The following is a 15,714-nucleotide window of genomic DNA, read 5'->3' on the forward strand; positions in this document are numbered from 1 at the left end:
GACTTAGCTTGAAATATCAGTCACAGAGAGACAGTCACAGCAAGTGCGATTTTTATTTATTTATTTATTTATTTATTTATTTATTTATTTATTTATTTATTTATTTATTTATCTATTTATCTATCTAATAATTTATTTATTGATACTGCAATTGTTCTTCAAGATCTTGGCAGCGTGGTACATAGTATTTGAGCACAACAAAAAATTAACAATGGCAAACAAACATGAATTGTTTATACACGTACTTTCAAGAAGAAACAAAAAGCAAGCGACGCTTTTCTAACAATTTTCAAATCGAACAGAGAATACGTTACCCCAAATGAAAAAAAAAAAGCTTGCTGTGACTGAAGTTGCTACTGAAGGTGCGACTCCAATTGCGATAGTGAGTGATGTGTAACAGTTTATCGGGCAGTTTGTTCCAATCGATGATTTGCTTTAGGAAAGAAAGAGTACTTGAAAAAGTTCACACGTGTAGTGAATGGAGTAACAGCTAATGAGTGTGTGTGCGTGGTAGCGTTACCTGTCGTATATGCAAGATGTGACGTGTCTATTTTGAACAGACCTTTGATGAACTTACAAAAAAAAGAGTTTTAGACGTCATACACAATTTCGATTGCTTATACACGTAGCGCTATGCTCCAGCCAACGAGAAAAGACTGTAAACCTTTAATGCGGAACATCAACGAGCATTTATTAACTTCAACGAGCATCAGCCGACGCTGCACTTCTATAGACCGCAACAATGTATGTGAAAAGTTTCCGCTCGCATTCAACAGCTTGATAATTTTCTGGCGCCCTGAGGCAAACCACCTGTTACTAATTTTTTTTTTTGTGTTTTCTAATCGTGATTGGCGATGGGCGTTGCCATTATCGCACACAACCTTCACACTCGAGGTACCGAACAGCGGAGCGCGTGTTTCAAGCACTAGAAACAGTATAGTGTTGGCCGTCCAGTCATCACCATTGAGAGGCGTGCACATCCGGTGTGGCAGCACTGCGCGAGCTACCTAGAGCGCGTTATCTCCGTTTCTGCCCTAGTTTTCGTATGGTGACAATGGCGGAAATCGTGAGCATGCCGAGCACTTTTGATTGTATCACTCGCAATTACTTGCTTTTACTGCAGCGTCGCAGTGCAATCAGTGTCCCGCCACGATAAAACAAAAAAGAGAAATATAATCGGTTTGCGGTTGATTTTTCAAACGATTGTCGTATCTCGTTCGCCATCGCTGCTTCACCTACACCCTTCTTTCAGAGAACGACCCGAAAAGGCTTCATTTTAACTGAAAATTCCGAGTGGTTCTTCGGAAGAGAGCGCGCAAATTGTTTCGTTTTACTGGCATGAAGTGAAACAGCGTGAAATTGCCAGCATTATGGACAAACCTTTGTCTAGTATAAATAGAATTTGCCAGGCATTCCGTGATAATTGACTCTGTGATGACAAACCATGCTACAATACTCTCCTTCGACTGCAGTAGTTTAACCTCAGATTTTTTTTTAATTTTGTTTCTTTCAAATACCAAACCTGGAACACGCAGTGCTGCCACAGCGGATGTGCGGGCCTGTCTTTGTCAATGACTCGTGGACAGAGTGCACTATGCCATTGATAAGACTTGGGCCACGCGCTCCGCTGTTCGCGTTTCATTTGATGCCGATAGTACGTGTTCACTTAAACGACACTACGATCCATGAACAGTCTGATCATGCGCGGGAACAAGTCCGGACGGCTACGAATGGACGACACTTCCGCGAGGACGTGGGCGATGGTGGTAGCTGACAGGGATCTCGTGCGTTGTCGGATCTGCTTCCACAGCGACGGGGACCACATTCGGCGCAGTGACGGCGACGGGCACTGCCGCTACGGTTTGTGACGTCTTGGTCGGAACTTGAAACTGAACGGGCTGGGACGTCTTGGGTGCTTCGAGCGCACTTGCCTGGTACGGTTCCTGAGGCACTTGAAAGAGGGCATCGGCGGGAGACGACGACAACGTTCCGGGTTCGTTCGTGGATATGCTAACGCGGAATCCGGCTTCGTCGGCGATGTAGCTGACGATTCGTACTGTCCCGTCGGCATACTTGAGGCCGTAGGAACCCTGCTTGTGGCCGGCGGCGTTTCCGGATTCACGCTGGAAGGCACCATGGCCTTCCGGGAACGTCCAGTCGTATCCGTACTGGTAAGCACCCAGACCCTGCGTTTCCAAAGAAAGCATAAGTGTCAATCGACAACGAAAGATCGAGAGTTGGCCTGTTAAAGAGAACAGCCGATACTAAGGAGTATTTTACGGTAACGGAGACCTTAGCAAGTTGTTCAGCATTAATTTTAGTGTATGCAAAGACAGACACAACAAAGCACTCAAGACCCGACAAGCACCGACTGGCAACTAAAGAAGGCGCACAGCAATGGAAAATAACGTAGACACAAAAAAATTCATCTGCTCATGCCCAGGCAAGGCGCAATACCTATCAATGCGGCCCACGCGGTAGTATAGACGAGAGATAAGTTTTCAGGCAGGAGATTCCTTTTTCTTCATTGAAGTTAACCGAGGGTTGGCTCATGCTCGCACTCGCATGACTCACGAAGTCTTTGCTACTGCTGCCTTGGCTTACACCTTATGTTTGTATGCCCAGTTTTTTTTTACATGAAATGGGTATTTGAAGGCGATAATCTGTACTCATCTAGATGAATCTACGTGCCATTAATTTAAAGTCCGATAGGACGTGCTTTCTTTCATCGACCTAACATGTATTGTCGCAATGCTGGGGCACATAATACAGCAGTTTCATGATTCCAGTGAAGCGATAGGTGCTCTATGGGAAACATTACCTAGCGGTGGTTGTTGCCAAAGAGTAAGTGTTCAGCTTGCTGAAGGTATTTGTAATCATATAAGTTACCAAGGAACGTCCAGATTATGTGCGCTCTAACACCTAGAGCACGGTGCAAGAATACTTTAGGTGAGCGAACGCCGGGAATTAACCGAGCGCTTGGCGGGGAGGGGCCGAGTAGTTTCTCGTTTGCGGAGTGCCGATAGATGGCTCGCCGGGCTGAGGACCATGGTGGGTTGCTGGCGAATTCCGCAAAGCACATCCGGCACGTGGGCGACAGTTTCCAAAGTTGAGGAGACCGGGTAATCGTGTGATATCAACCACGCGACACGCATAGAGCGGTGCCGCGAAAGAGAGAGTGATAGAGGAGGTTGACGGTGCGGCGAGGGTGTTGTAGCGACCTAAATAAGCACCGCTACTTTCCTACATCACGGGGCTTTCCTACACCGACAAGTGCGAGGGGAAGCCGGGGCAAACTTTGTAGCGACATCTCCCAGGCTCCAAGGAAAGCAGACTATATATGCACATAAGAATTTGAATGCTTGAGCCGTACACATGCGATTATTGTCGCTGAGCGAATGCATCACTACAGCAAATGGTATATTAGTGATATGATATATAAGGAGATGCTATGGCGCACAGGTAAAGCGCCGGCTTACGCATCATAAGAAATACCATGAATGAAAAGAATTCATGAACAGCCGTGTGGTTGGGACACTCGCCTTTCGATCGTTAGGACGTGGGTTCGAATCTTGCCTTGCCAAAAATTTTTCTCCTTCTCTCTATTGCTTCATTTATCTCTTTCTCATTCTCTCCTTCTTATTCTTTGTGCTCACTGCCTCACTCATCAGATTTACGGCGTTCCACATAAGAGAAATCGACCCACGTGTTTTGGGAACAAAACAGAACAGGAATAGAATGCCGATGAAAAAGAGCATGAAGATATAGTGTGGCTGGTTTATGATTATAAGTTTATATCCACGACATACGGCAGGCTTATGGCAGCCTCAGTAGAAAATACCCGTTATATTCCAAGGAGGCTTAACGGGGCCACTGAGAGTAATTTGTTATCCTAAACTTCCCTCAGTCATTGTACATGATAGCGTAGGCCTTTCAATAGTTGGGACGAGAAATCAGAATTAAGGACCTCGTAGAGAAACCGGTATATGCATTTTTTTTTCTGCATTGAATCCGTTCCCAGAAGCACGTAGTGCGCTCTGGTGGTGTTCTTCATGTTTTTTACTCTAGTCCTCGTCTTTTTGGGCCGTGTAAAGGAGCCATGACACCAAATTTTCGATCATAATCTGTGTGACTGGGGGTTAGTTTTTTAGTAGTTTCAAACAAGGTATAACTGTCAGTTCAAGCGCACGAATAAACAGAAAGGAAGAGAGGACAAGTGTTTATTCGTGCGCTTGAACTGACAGTTATACCATGCATATGCAACTAGCCCAACTTTCGATTCTGTTGCAGTTTCAAACAAGCTAGCGAAACTTTGGCACAATTTGTCGTGTACTTACTTCGCAATAGAATATCTTTTTTACGAACACGCGAGTGCCTGTGAGTCAGGCAGCACTGGTGCACTCGCAAGTCTTGACGTAACAAGCAACTTCCTGTCCGATTATCTGCAGTCCCGTGAATGACATTGTTCCGTGGTCAGCTGCACATGAAGTCAAGATATTTGAGCTCTCTTCTACTTGGCACAATTTCCAGTGACTAAAACTGTTGTAGAAGATGACGGCACCGCTCCTTGCTGCACGTGACGTCACAGGCTTCATAGCGAAATGGCAGTCGTGGGCGGTGGGCGTGATATACAGCCGGCGACTTCTAAGACCTGCTTTGCGCTGAAATTTTCTTTTATGGTCCTGTTTTATTATCTGTGTAGGCATAACGGGCCCTGCCCTGCTTGCATTCGCTGTAAACCATGAATTGTTGGGGGACCGTGCCATGGAGTTTTTTTTTTAAACGTGTAACTGCAATGAACCAACTAGGCCACTGGAACTACTGACTTATTTTCCTTGTCACAAAAACATCTTGATATTTCGGTTGATTAGTATACCCAGTATATTATAGGCTACTAACTCTTAACACATTAGTTCTTGGCTTGCCAGTGTCATGTCTAATTCACTGTTCAAGCCGCAGAGCTTTATTTCCTCTTACTGCTTCTGATATAAATAAAGTAAGCATACCGATTGTAAGCATACCGCACTGAGGCTTTAACTACCGTGGATGTGTCTGCAGCACCGGTGATATTTCTTGCGGTAATCATAATTATTAGGTTAGGCTATCGCACCACAAGACATGTAAATCTACCAAGCTTACTGCCCCGCGTAGCACACTTTGAGTAATTCACGATCAAACACCCAATAAATGGAGCGTGTTCACGAGTGCCAAGGCCATCAGTGCTTGTTATTGTCTTTCACAAAGGACCCCAAGAAAAAGTCGTGTTAGAAATTGGAGAGCTGCTCCATCGCATCTTCGTCCAATGGTTCACATCTCTTTTTAGTAGCTCATAAGTCACTGCAGCATATTGGCCAATCAACTGGACGATGCTGCTGGTCGAATTGCTCAAGAAGATGACATGAAATATTCCATTAAATGCTCAAGAACCGAAGCTGCCACAGAAATTTGTCAGATTAAAAATTAGCACAGAAAATTTTTATCGAAGACACCAAGTTTAGAGCGTATTCGACCACGTTGACTGGACCCGCCTAGCCGACTCCGGACCCCGCCCGGACTCCCTCGGCTAGAGAAGAGAGTGTTGCTGACAGGGGCATGGTATCGCTTTCACCAATTTTTTTTTTACTTCCGAATTGGCATAAAAAGCAGTGATGCTTGCCATCACTGTGGCAGCGAAGAAACTTTAGAAAACGTGCAGTCTCTTCCTCCTCGCTGCAGCGCACACGAGACTGTTGTGGCAACTTAGTTGGCTCGTCTTGACGACCAACCTATCTCGGAACAGTCACTACTAGAATGCCGACCAGATCTGTTGTTGCAGTGGAAATCAATTAAAAATCTATTAATGCTTGATTGAACTTGTTGAGATGCCGTGACATACTTGACAAGCTACCTTCGCGTCACGCCTGCTTTTTTTTTTCGAGCACCCAGCCTTCATTCTACTCAATTTTCTCTCCCCCTTGTTGATTCTCCTTCCCCGTATCAAAGGACCGCAAACTAATTGATGTTAACTCAGACTCTCAGCTAACTCAGACCCAGAGAAATATGAAATATATTTTGCATTTAAGGTTCACTCTGACTCAGACTCCCAAAAATTTTCCTGCGCAAAAGTTACGCGGACTCACGCTGACGAAATTTTTTTCAACATGCCTCCCTTGGACTCAAACTCACCAAAATATTACTAGGCGAACTCACTTATACTCAGCCTCACAGCTCGATCTAAGTCCGAGTTAGTCCGAGTGAGCCAACTTACGAGTGAATTCACAGACCCAGGGTAGCTAGTACACAATCTAAAATGTTTCCACACCTACGGCCCCGTCGACTTTACATGCTTTTAATGGACACTGAATTTTACGGCCGAGATCTAGCACAACAATAGTACTATCACGTCCGGGTCACCAGTGATTGCACCGCTCTGAGTAACGGTTTAAAAAACACAGAGTGGTTTAATGACAGAGTGGTTTAATGGTTTGTGCACCAAAAGAAAAATCTGCCACAATAATAAATGTAGGTAAGTTCAGATTGGTACAAGTGTCTCTGGCAAGGGTCACCTGAAAATGTTCTGAGTATTGTACGTACACTATTGATGAAGTATTGGTTCGTCACAGCGCTTGCAGGGACAGCAGGCACTGCCCATACTGCTGCCGGCACCAGCACGGCTGCCAGGAATAAGGCTGAAGTCTGAAAGAAATGTGACGACAAATGTTGAAACTATCAAGATACTACCGAGAAACGTAGAGAAAAAAGGTAATAAGTAATAAACCACGAATAATTTTTGACTGCCATCAAAACATTTGCCCTCACAGAACGGCTTCTTATATATATATATATATATATTTATAGGGAAGTCTATATTAAGGGTACCCGCTCATTTTTAGACCATATGAAAGAAATCGTGGAATTATATTTGAATTATTTCTGAACGTGAGCAAGGATTAATTAGGCATTATATTTTGCAAAAAAAAATGTGTTGATTAGAGGGCGCTTCAAAGTTTGGGCACCCAAGAGAAACTTTGTCACACTAAACAATATACATAATAAAGCTAGTTTAAATAATTATTACAAAAATACTTTACCAATATTATCAAGGCAATACTATTTCATCAATACGATAGTTTATTCAGTTTCATTTTAATGTTCTCACTTGCACGAAAAATGGCAATATGCTGCGTGTTTACCTATTTTTTATAGAAAGCACACTTTTCCGTTAGTACCATTTTTTTATTTCGTGCTTTACATGTTCCTATAATAAATGAATAAAACTCTTCGGCTGGAACTTAAGTGAAAATGTTGCCACAATTCTGTGCCAAATTTGGGAAAAGAGCAATTTGACTCATATTGTGGCATAATTTTTGCAATGTAGCACTTGAAGTACATATTTGGCTTTTACATTGGTGCTTACTATAATTTGTCAGTAAGATAAATAAAAACACTCAGAACAGCAGATTTTTTTTTTGTTTTAAGGGAGAAAGATTTTTTTCCAACTAAACAACCACAAAATAGTAGAAAGCCTGCCTCTTCCCCATCTTCACTGCATAGCCCGTCAGTGTGAGGTTCCAGCGGTGGCGTTTTGGCACCGAGTAATGCATACCATGCAACTCCTCGTTTTAGTAATAACACTGTATATAATGTCAAAATAGGGCAGTGGTGATTTCTTTGTGGAACAGTATCTTTCCCTTTGCATAATGAAAGGTCAAGCTATATTGAACCGCTTCGTATTTTCAAGGGGCGCAGTTCTAATGAATTCGATGGCCTGCACTACAGTATCGATGCATTGTGTGTGGCTGTTGATATTTATTACACATGATATTGACCCGTGTCTACATGTGGACAGAAACGATGATGGTGGGATTTAGCGGACACCAGGTAGTGGGCCTCTGGCTTGACTCGAGAACGAAGAAGACAATCTTGCGGCTCAGCTGTTGAGAACACGCTGATTTCGCTGTCTCAAGCCATACCTGTGCTTTGTTCACGTTGTACCACGACCATAATAAAAGTAATCAATGACATAATCGAGTATACTTCATCTAAGCTCTTTTTATGCTGTTTCAGGTATAGGCCTATGCGTCATCGCTTAACCTGTGGTGTTCATGATGAATTAACGTAACCTGCACACGTTGTAGACGATTCGATATAGTGACCATAAATGATACTTCAGTCACCACTTCAGGAGAAATGTTAACATTTTTTTCCACTTTTAGGGGTGAAGCTACTTATGGCGTGGCTTGTGCTTCCCCCGTTGTCGTTGTGCGTAATCGCCGGTGGCACATACCCGAGAGAGCGGGTATGTGCCAAAGGGAATAGACGGGTATGTGCTACAGGGGAAGTATAGAGACGATCGCGTGACTAGGATAGCGATGAAAAGATGCGAGATGGCACTACTTGGAGGGTTCACTAGATAGACGGACGGATGCACGCACAAATGAACAGACAGACAAGCAGAGGGATGGATGCACGGACGCGCGGACGGACGCAAGGACGGACGGTTGGATGCACAGACGGACGGACGGGTGGATGAATAGATGGGCGGACACATGTATGGATGCACAGACGGACGGAAGCAAGAACTAATGAATGAACGGAAGCGCGGACGGACTGATAGATGCCTCGGCCCACTGATCATCATTCACTCCATGAATATGCTGTGATTTTTTTCTTAATGTCTAAAGGTACTGAAAACGTTTGAATTGTAAGCCCATCCGATAATTGTAACGTGCTCTCAACGTTTTCAACACCCTTGAGTCATTGAAAAATGGATGAAAAATTTAAATGACGACCGCAAAAGTGAATTAAGTGTCGTTTATAGGAACAATATTGAATCATCGCCAACATCTCTATAATACATCATTTCATCATGCACACCAGTGGTTAAGCAATCACGCATACATGAAACGTTATAAAAAAAGCTTACATGAAATATAGTTCCGTCATGTTGTTAATTCTTATTTTTTTTCATGGTATTTATTAAAGTATTTGCGCAATAAAGACTAAATCAAGTGAACAAAAGTACAATCAAATCGCGAAAGCAAGCGCTCAAGCGTTACTCATAAACACTAAATGGCTAACACAGCGTGAGTTCCTCACATGGAGAGTTCTTCACATCGTGTTATACAAACAAAAAAGGGGTGAGGTCAAACAGTTTTCTAAGGTAGAGTACCAGTCTTGTCTAAAGTCTAGCTCGTCGTAAAAATTTTTTAGGTGGATAGCCATTATAATGAAGTGTGCGCTTGAAGAGGTGGTGGGCTCTGCATTTTGGTCTTGCATTCGTGTCTTCCACAAGCTGTGCATACCCATGAGGAAAAACATATCATATATGGTACATCATCAAGTGCTGCTGGTAGAAGATAACGTATTGTGTGAGAATTTATGACAAAACGTTTTTTCAGTGCTCGCTGAAGGACATCCTAAAACATCATGGCATCTTTGCAGCTAACAAAGCAATGTTCAATCGTTTCCGGCACATCACATAGGCGGCAGTTAACAGACGGAATGAAAATACCTTTTCTTTCTAACCATGTGTTTACCGTCAATGTTTCAGAGTGGAGTTTATAGAAGACTGTTTTTGAATTCGATGGAATGTACATTTTGCGCACTCGCTTCAACACATCATGGCCTGGAAGATTGGAGTACAGGGAGCGGTACAATGGAGGTGGGAAGAGTGTACTCAGTAGGTCCTTTTACAGCACCTTGCGCGATACTGTGTACAGGTATTCTACAAAAAATCGAGCTTTAAGGAACTGAACTGTGAGGTAAACTTCCTGCATGAATCCCCACAAGCATGGTCGTTCGGAGAAGTTCGATAAAACAATTAAATCTGGTAAGCAATCAACAAGTGTAACCTGCAAGAAGGAACGGATTACAGGATGGTAATTGTCTCGAAAAAAAAAAAAGAATCGGGACACTATTTGCCATAGATAAAGGTGTTTCGGTCCTAACCCACCCTCACTAACTGGCTTGAATATATTATCACGACGCATGGGCTCAAAAGTCGAAGACCATATGAAAGTAGCGAAAATCCGATGAAAGCGTTGTATATAGAATCTTGCGCAATAATTAAGTTGCAATACATAGTAAGGCGTTGTCGCTAAGAAAGTATTGCAAGCTTCAGCTCTCCGAAATATCGAAAGTTGATAGGGAACAAGTGTCTGGGCCTGTCGTTCAAGCTTAGGGACGCGCTTCTTCCAGTAATGCGCACTGAATTTATATGCATGCAACGGTACACCGAGGTATGTTGGAGAAGTTCTTGTCCAATTAATCCCTGCAAAGTGGTTCGGTGTGCTACCCCACAAGCCAAACCACAGTCCTAAACTTTTAGAGGCATATAAACGAGCTCCTGATACTACGCCAAACTTTTCAATAGTATATACCACACTTTCGACACTTGGTTTATCTGTGCAAAAGAATGCGACATCGTCTGCATAAGCCAATACTTAAACCTCACTGCCTAATATACTAAAGCCACGAATGCAACTCGACTGTATTATGCACAGTGGTTCTAGATAAAGTGCGAATAAAAGAGGTGACATCGGGCATCCCTGTTTTACAGAAGAGCGAATAGAAACTGGCTTGGAGAGTTGACCATTAACTATCAGACGAGTTGAGCATTCATTATAGCATAGTTTAACGCCTTTAAGAACAACTTTGCCAACATTAGCTTGTTCGAGAAGAGAAAAAAGGATGGAATGACGAACACGATCAAAAGCTTTTGCAAGGTCTACCTGTAGCATTGCAAGAAGTTTTTGAGAACCATGACAGTATTGAAGCACTGTTCTAGCGACATGTATATTGGTTTGTATGGATCGACCTCTGATCCCACATGTCTGATGAGACCCAATGAGGATCGACATAGCGAATTGCAATCTATTTGCTAATACTTTTGTGAAAATTTTGTAGTCCACGTTTGACAGCGATATTGATCTGTAGCCCTCGACGAAGCGAAGTTTTTCCTTGTCAGTTGTTTTCGATATTAACGCAGTGTGACTTCTGCAAAAAGATTGTGGGAGTGTATCCAAGTCATAACTCATCTGAAAAATATTCAGCAATATAGGAGCAAGTGTTTTCTTGAAAGATTTGTAAAATTCGCCTGAGATGCCATCAGGGCCCGTTGTTTTCAATAAAGGCAAGTTGTCGATTGCTTGCTCGATTTCCTGTATAGTAATGGGCCCATTAATGACTGCACAATCATTGTCCTTCAAGGGGTTCACAAGAGAAACAAAACTAGCCTTGAGGTGAGCGTCAAGATCATCAGAGGGAGAGCTAAATAAACTGTTATAGTACGTTTCGAACGCCAAAGTCATGTCTCCGTTATTAAGACCATGTGTAACAATTATCAGGTGCCACACACAGCGCCTCCATACGATATTGCAGGCCATCGACTGCCTTAGAATTTTGCCGCTTAAGATGAAGAAGCATTTCAATGTAACCTGCTCTTTGATGGTCCAAGGGGAAAAATACCATTCCATAAGGAAAGCACTACTGCCCCATTTTGACTACATATACAGCAGTATTACTAAATCAAGTGACAAGGAGTTGTATAACATTAAATATTCCCTGCCGAAACGCCACCCCTGGAACATCGCACTGACGTGCTATACAGTGAATATGAGGCAGAGGGAGGCTTCCCATTACCTTGTGGTTGTTCAGTTGGAATTTTTTCTCCCTTGAAACAGAATATACTTTCTGGAACTATCTGGTTACTTTACTGAAAAGTCATACTATGCAACAATATAAACGCCATATTTTTACTTGGGCCACTACATTGTGAAAATGAGGCCACTGTATGATTCAAAATGCTGTTTTTTTTTACTTTGCGACAGAATTCGGCAATGTTTTTTATTAATTCGCACCAGAAGTGTTTTAATAATTTAATACAGTAACATATAAAACACAAAATGCAAATATAGTACTGCCGAAAAAAATTGGGCTTTTTATAAAATTAAAAATACGCAGCGCACTGCAAGTTTCTGCCAGAGTGAAAAAAAATTAAAAGGAAAGTGAATAAGATAATATAGTGGTGTAACTTTAGGGCCTTTAGATTAACAGAAAAAATTTTTACGTGTTATTTATTCGAACCATTAACGTTCTATAAATTATATTGCGTGACATAGTGTCAATAGGGTGTCGATAGTTTGAAGCGCTGTCTAGGCAACAGAATTTTTTTCTGCATAATATTACTCCTCAATAACAATTTCTCACATTTACATATACCTCGACAATTTTTTCAACATGATCCGAGACGGTCGAAAATTCTCCGGGTACATTTCATATGGAAGGATATATATGCCAGAGGTCTATTACTTTCATGAGCTATCTTAACGTATTCGATACAAACAAATACAATACTTAAGATTTACTGCACCGATACCTCTATTTTTGTCTTATTATCAAGTTATGTCCGTAGCCGCAGAAAACTCTAGCACTTTAACAATGTGGATTTATGCGTGCCATAAATACTACACTGTTTCTGAAGCATTATTTCTAGTTGAGAATCGCCTCTCTCTGCAGTATGAACGCGCTAAAGCATACCAACACAATTTTGTTGATGTACATGGACTAACTACAATCACATAACTCATATTGAAAATGTTGTCCTGAATGAAGCAAAACCATGCGGCCGAAAGGCAGCATGCACACCTCGGACCGTAGAGATCACACTAGACAGTTACTAAGAATTACATCGAAGTTATTTGTACATTGTATAGCGCCGTGCTTTCTAATCGACTATGCGTCAAGGCTGCATCTCATCGACCACCACAACTATTCAAAGCATACATTGCCTTCCAAACAGTTCATTTTTGAGATTCTCAGCCACTTTTGAATTTGTTATCACTAGTATATCGGCGTATATTGTCGCTACCGATTCAAAACCACTGCCTGTTCATGAAAACCTAGAGCTATTAAAACACTTTCGTTGATTATGAGTAAGAGCAGGAGACTGTTAACAATAACACGAGCTTGCATCAGTAACAGATATGCTGCATCATAATAACACGGTTCTGAACCTTAACACAATGAGCCATAAATGCAAACCACGTCGCTGAACCGTCTGTAGCACTGAAGTTTTTTGTTTTTTTGCTTGAAAAGTTATACTATTATACTACTGCACTTAATCGTTGAAGTGAGGCCGCAATGGGGAAAGCTGTATTCACGGGTTTCAAAAAGCAATATTTAAGATTGCTTGTTCACATACCACCTACCATGTTATTTACTTTTCTCATATGAAATGAACATGGGCTGACCATGACTGAAAAGTACGTACAGAAAGAGTAGAACGAGTGTCTTCAACGTATACCTCCATAGGCTGCAGACATCTGCGCATGTCAATGGTACTTGAGCAATTGAAAAGAAAGTCTTTGTTCAATAACCTAACCAAAAGCTTGTCACTGAGCTTAACATCTTGCTTTGCCTGACCCACTAGGAAAGACTGTCGAATCTGGTGTGTTCGGAAAAATTGTGTAGAGGTGATGCCATGTTGTCTCTACGCCAGCAGGCTGCACCCGATATTATACAAGGTTGTCCTTACAAGAAAGAATGCAAATAAACCGAATGACGTTCGCAAATATGCTCTATATAGCAAGACCTGAAAAATTATTTGAACTTCCAGTATCCTTCCGAGCGCGCACCTTACCTTCATTTTTGCTTGCACTGGTAATCCTGAACTGCTGGGTAACCGAAATCCAAATAGCACACCCTTTCTGTTCCTGGCTCGCTTTTTATACGGCGACTCGACGGAGAATTCGGGTAGGAAAAAAAGAGAAAGAAAAAAATTATGCATGGCCTGAAGTCCACTCACCAAGCATCTCACACTCCGATTCGTGCGCTCATCTACGACCAACGCGGACAACTCACAAATGTAAAGCTAAACAAAATTCAAATCAATAAAAAAAAGTGACCGGCCCCCTCTGCCCAGCTTTTGCCAGCTTAAAACACGACGCTCACATCAAAGCATCAACGACTCAGTGCACGTACGGCCCCCGTCCAGGTACTTCGTGTCGTGCGTTCAAGGATAACGAAGAGGGCTCGTCAAAGCCACGGATACGCGGTATAGCTACACCCTGTGAGCCTTATGCGCCTATTTATACTCGCTACATACCTCCTACTTTATCTCCGCGTGTCTCAAAAGGTGAGGAGAGAGGATGCCACCTGTGAGAGCACAGCCGGATCGGAACAATGCCACGCGCTCATGGTGTGGAATGTTGAACGCCGTATCGCCGAGAGGGGAGGCTCTGGGACGTCACACATGAGCCGCGTCTCGGCGCCAAATCACAATCTTTGTTTCCTCCCTCTTCAAAGCACCTCACTCCACTTACCCCCTTGATGATATGGCCACTCAATACATCTCCGAGCCGTTTGCGGCTTGCAAGTATAAGCGGCGTACGTAAGGCCATACAAAATTGAGCCAAAATACGTGAGGTAGGGAGGGAAGGTGGAGACGGGCGGGTGCAGAAACAGCCGCGATTGATTATTTTTTTTTCTTATTTTTCAGGGTTAGCTTTAGATAAGAAAGAATCCTGGCTTGGAAAATTACTTAGGCTTCAAGCGTATTAAGAGCTTACAGGAGGGGGTGGGGAGTTCTCACGCGAGATTCAGATTCTGGTGAGTACTTCCCCTGTGAGCTTTCTCTTTCTTTTTGCAGTTGTAGCAGTTGAAATAACGCGGGCAAAAAAGCTGACTTTAATGCCTTATTCATTTTCTCTCCGCCTGATTCTTTTTCAACTACACCGAGCGACCAGAGTTGTTTTGATAGGGCACGATGAGCGCGGCTGTTCAACTTGGCGTTTTCGAGGCGGTGGCTGAGATGGCAATAATCTCGTTATTTTTCCTTCGCTGTCCGTCACACGTAGTTCGAAATCGCGCCACGGTATTCTTGTCACAACACTGCCGGTCTGCTTTGATTTCAATTTTTATCAATTCCTCCTCACCATTTTTTTTGTTTGATCCTGAAAGCACTTTCTCATGCTCTCGCTGCACTTGATCTTTGGTTTACTATCGTGGTGTGGCCAATTTTTATTTAGCGCTAAGACGACACGCTGACCTGAACTTGACCCACGGCCATCTTGTCTTTACATTCGCTTCACCTCCATTTTGTTGTTGTTATTCCTTTAACTTATGCATGCCTCGAGCTTTATGATACGTCAGAACACGAGTACTCTTTAGTTTTTCTACTTCTTATAAACTCTCTCTATTGTTATACGTCCAAGTTTAATTAGAGGTGTTCGACTGTGACTGCTCGTACGCTCTTGAAGCGAGATCCTTTGTTCACACGAGTCATGGTGGCTGCCTTGACGTCGTTTCGATTTCATACATCCCCGCCTTAAAGAAATCGATCAAGTCTGTAATGCATTGCTGCAATCCCGTACTGTAAGTACAGTACAATAAGGCTTGAGCCACCTAATCATGCAGTCAGACTGACAATATGTGCTTCAAATATAAAAAAGCAAGCATTTGGCTGTCTTCTAAACCTCACCGTGCCCTTGCTATTCCGCATGGTCAACAAAGGTAGCGTTTTCATTCTTTCGCTGAATTGTTCTAGCTGACTGTATATTTTATTCTGCTTTCAAATAATCTACATCGTTAATCATTTCAGTTGTTTACTCAGTGTCGCTTATGATGCTTTTGGCTGTACGCAGGATTTGAAGCTGGAAGTTTGGTATAGAAAACAGGGCCAGGTTAATACTGGTTCATTCCACGCCAAAAGCTAAACGCAATTGCTATTTCGAG

The 15,714-nt window shown here is 42.6% G+C and overlaps 1 protein-coding gene across 1 annotated transcript; it reads right to left on the reverse strand.

The window, feature by feature from the left end:
* Positions 1-665: 665 nt before the first annotated feature.
* On the reverse strand, positions 666-13,813 carry LOC142817796 (uncharacterized). The gene is made up of 3 exons (XM_075895526.1): positions 13,622-13,813; positions 6,574-6,675; positions 666-2,186 (listed from the first exon to the last, which is right to left on the reverse strand). Exons 1-3 carry the CDS (start codon positions 13,766-13,768, stop codon positions 1,725-1,727), a joined length of 711 nt encoding a protein of 236 aa, XP_075751641.1. The 5' UTR covers positions 13,769-13,813; the 3' UTR covers positions 666-1,724.
* Between the last annotated feature and the right edge of the window lie 1,901 nt (positions 13,814-15,714).

Source organism: Rhipicephalus microplus, chromosome 5 (genome assembly GCF_043290135.1).
Source record: "Rhipicephalus microplus isolate Deutch F79 chromosome 5, USDA_Rmic, whole genome shotgun sequence".
In the NCBI taxonomy this organism is placed as follows: domain Eukaryota; kingdom Metazoa; phylum Arthropoda; class Arachnida; order Ixodida; family Ixodidae; genus Rhipicephalus; species Rhipicephalus microplus.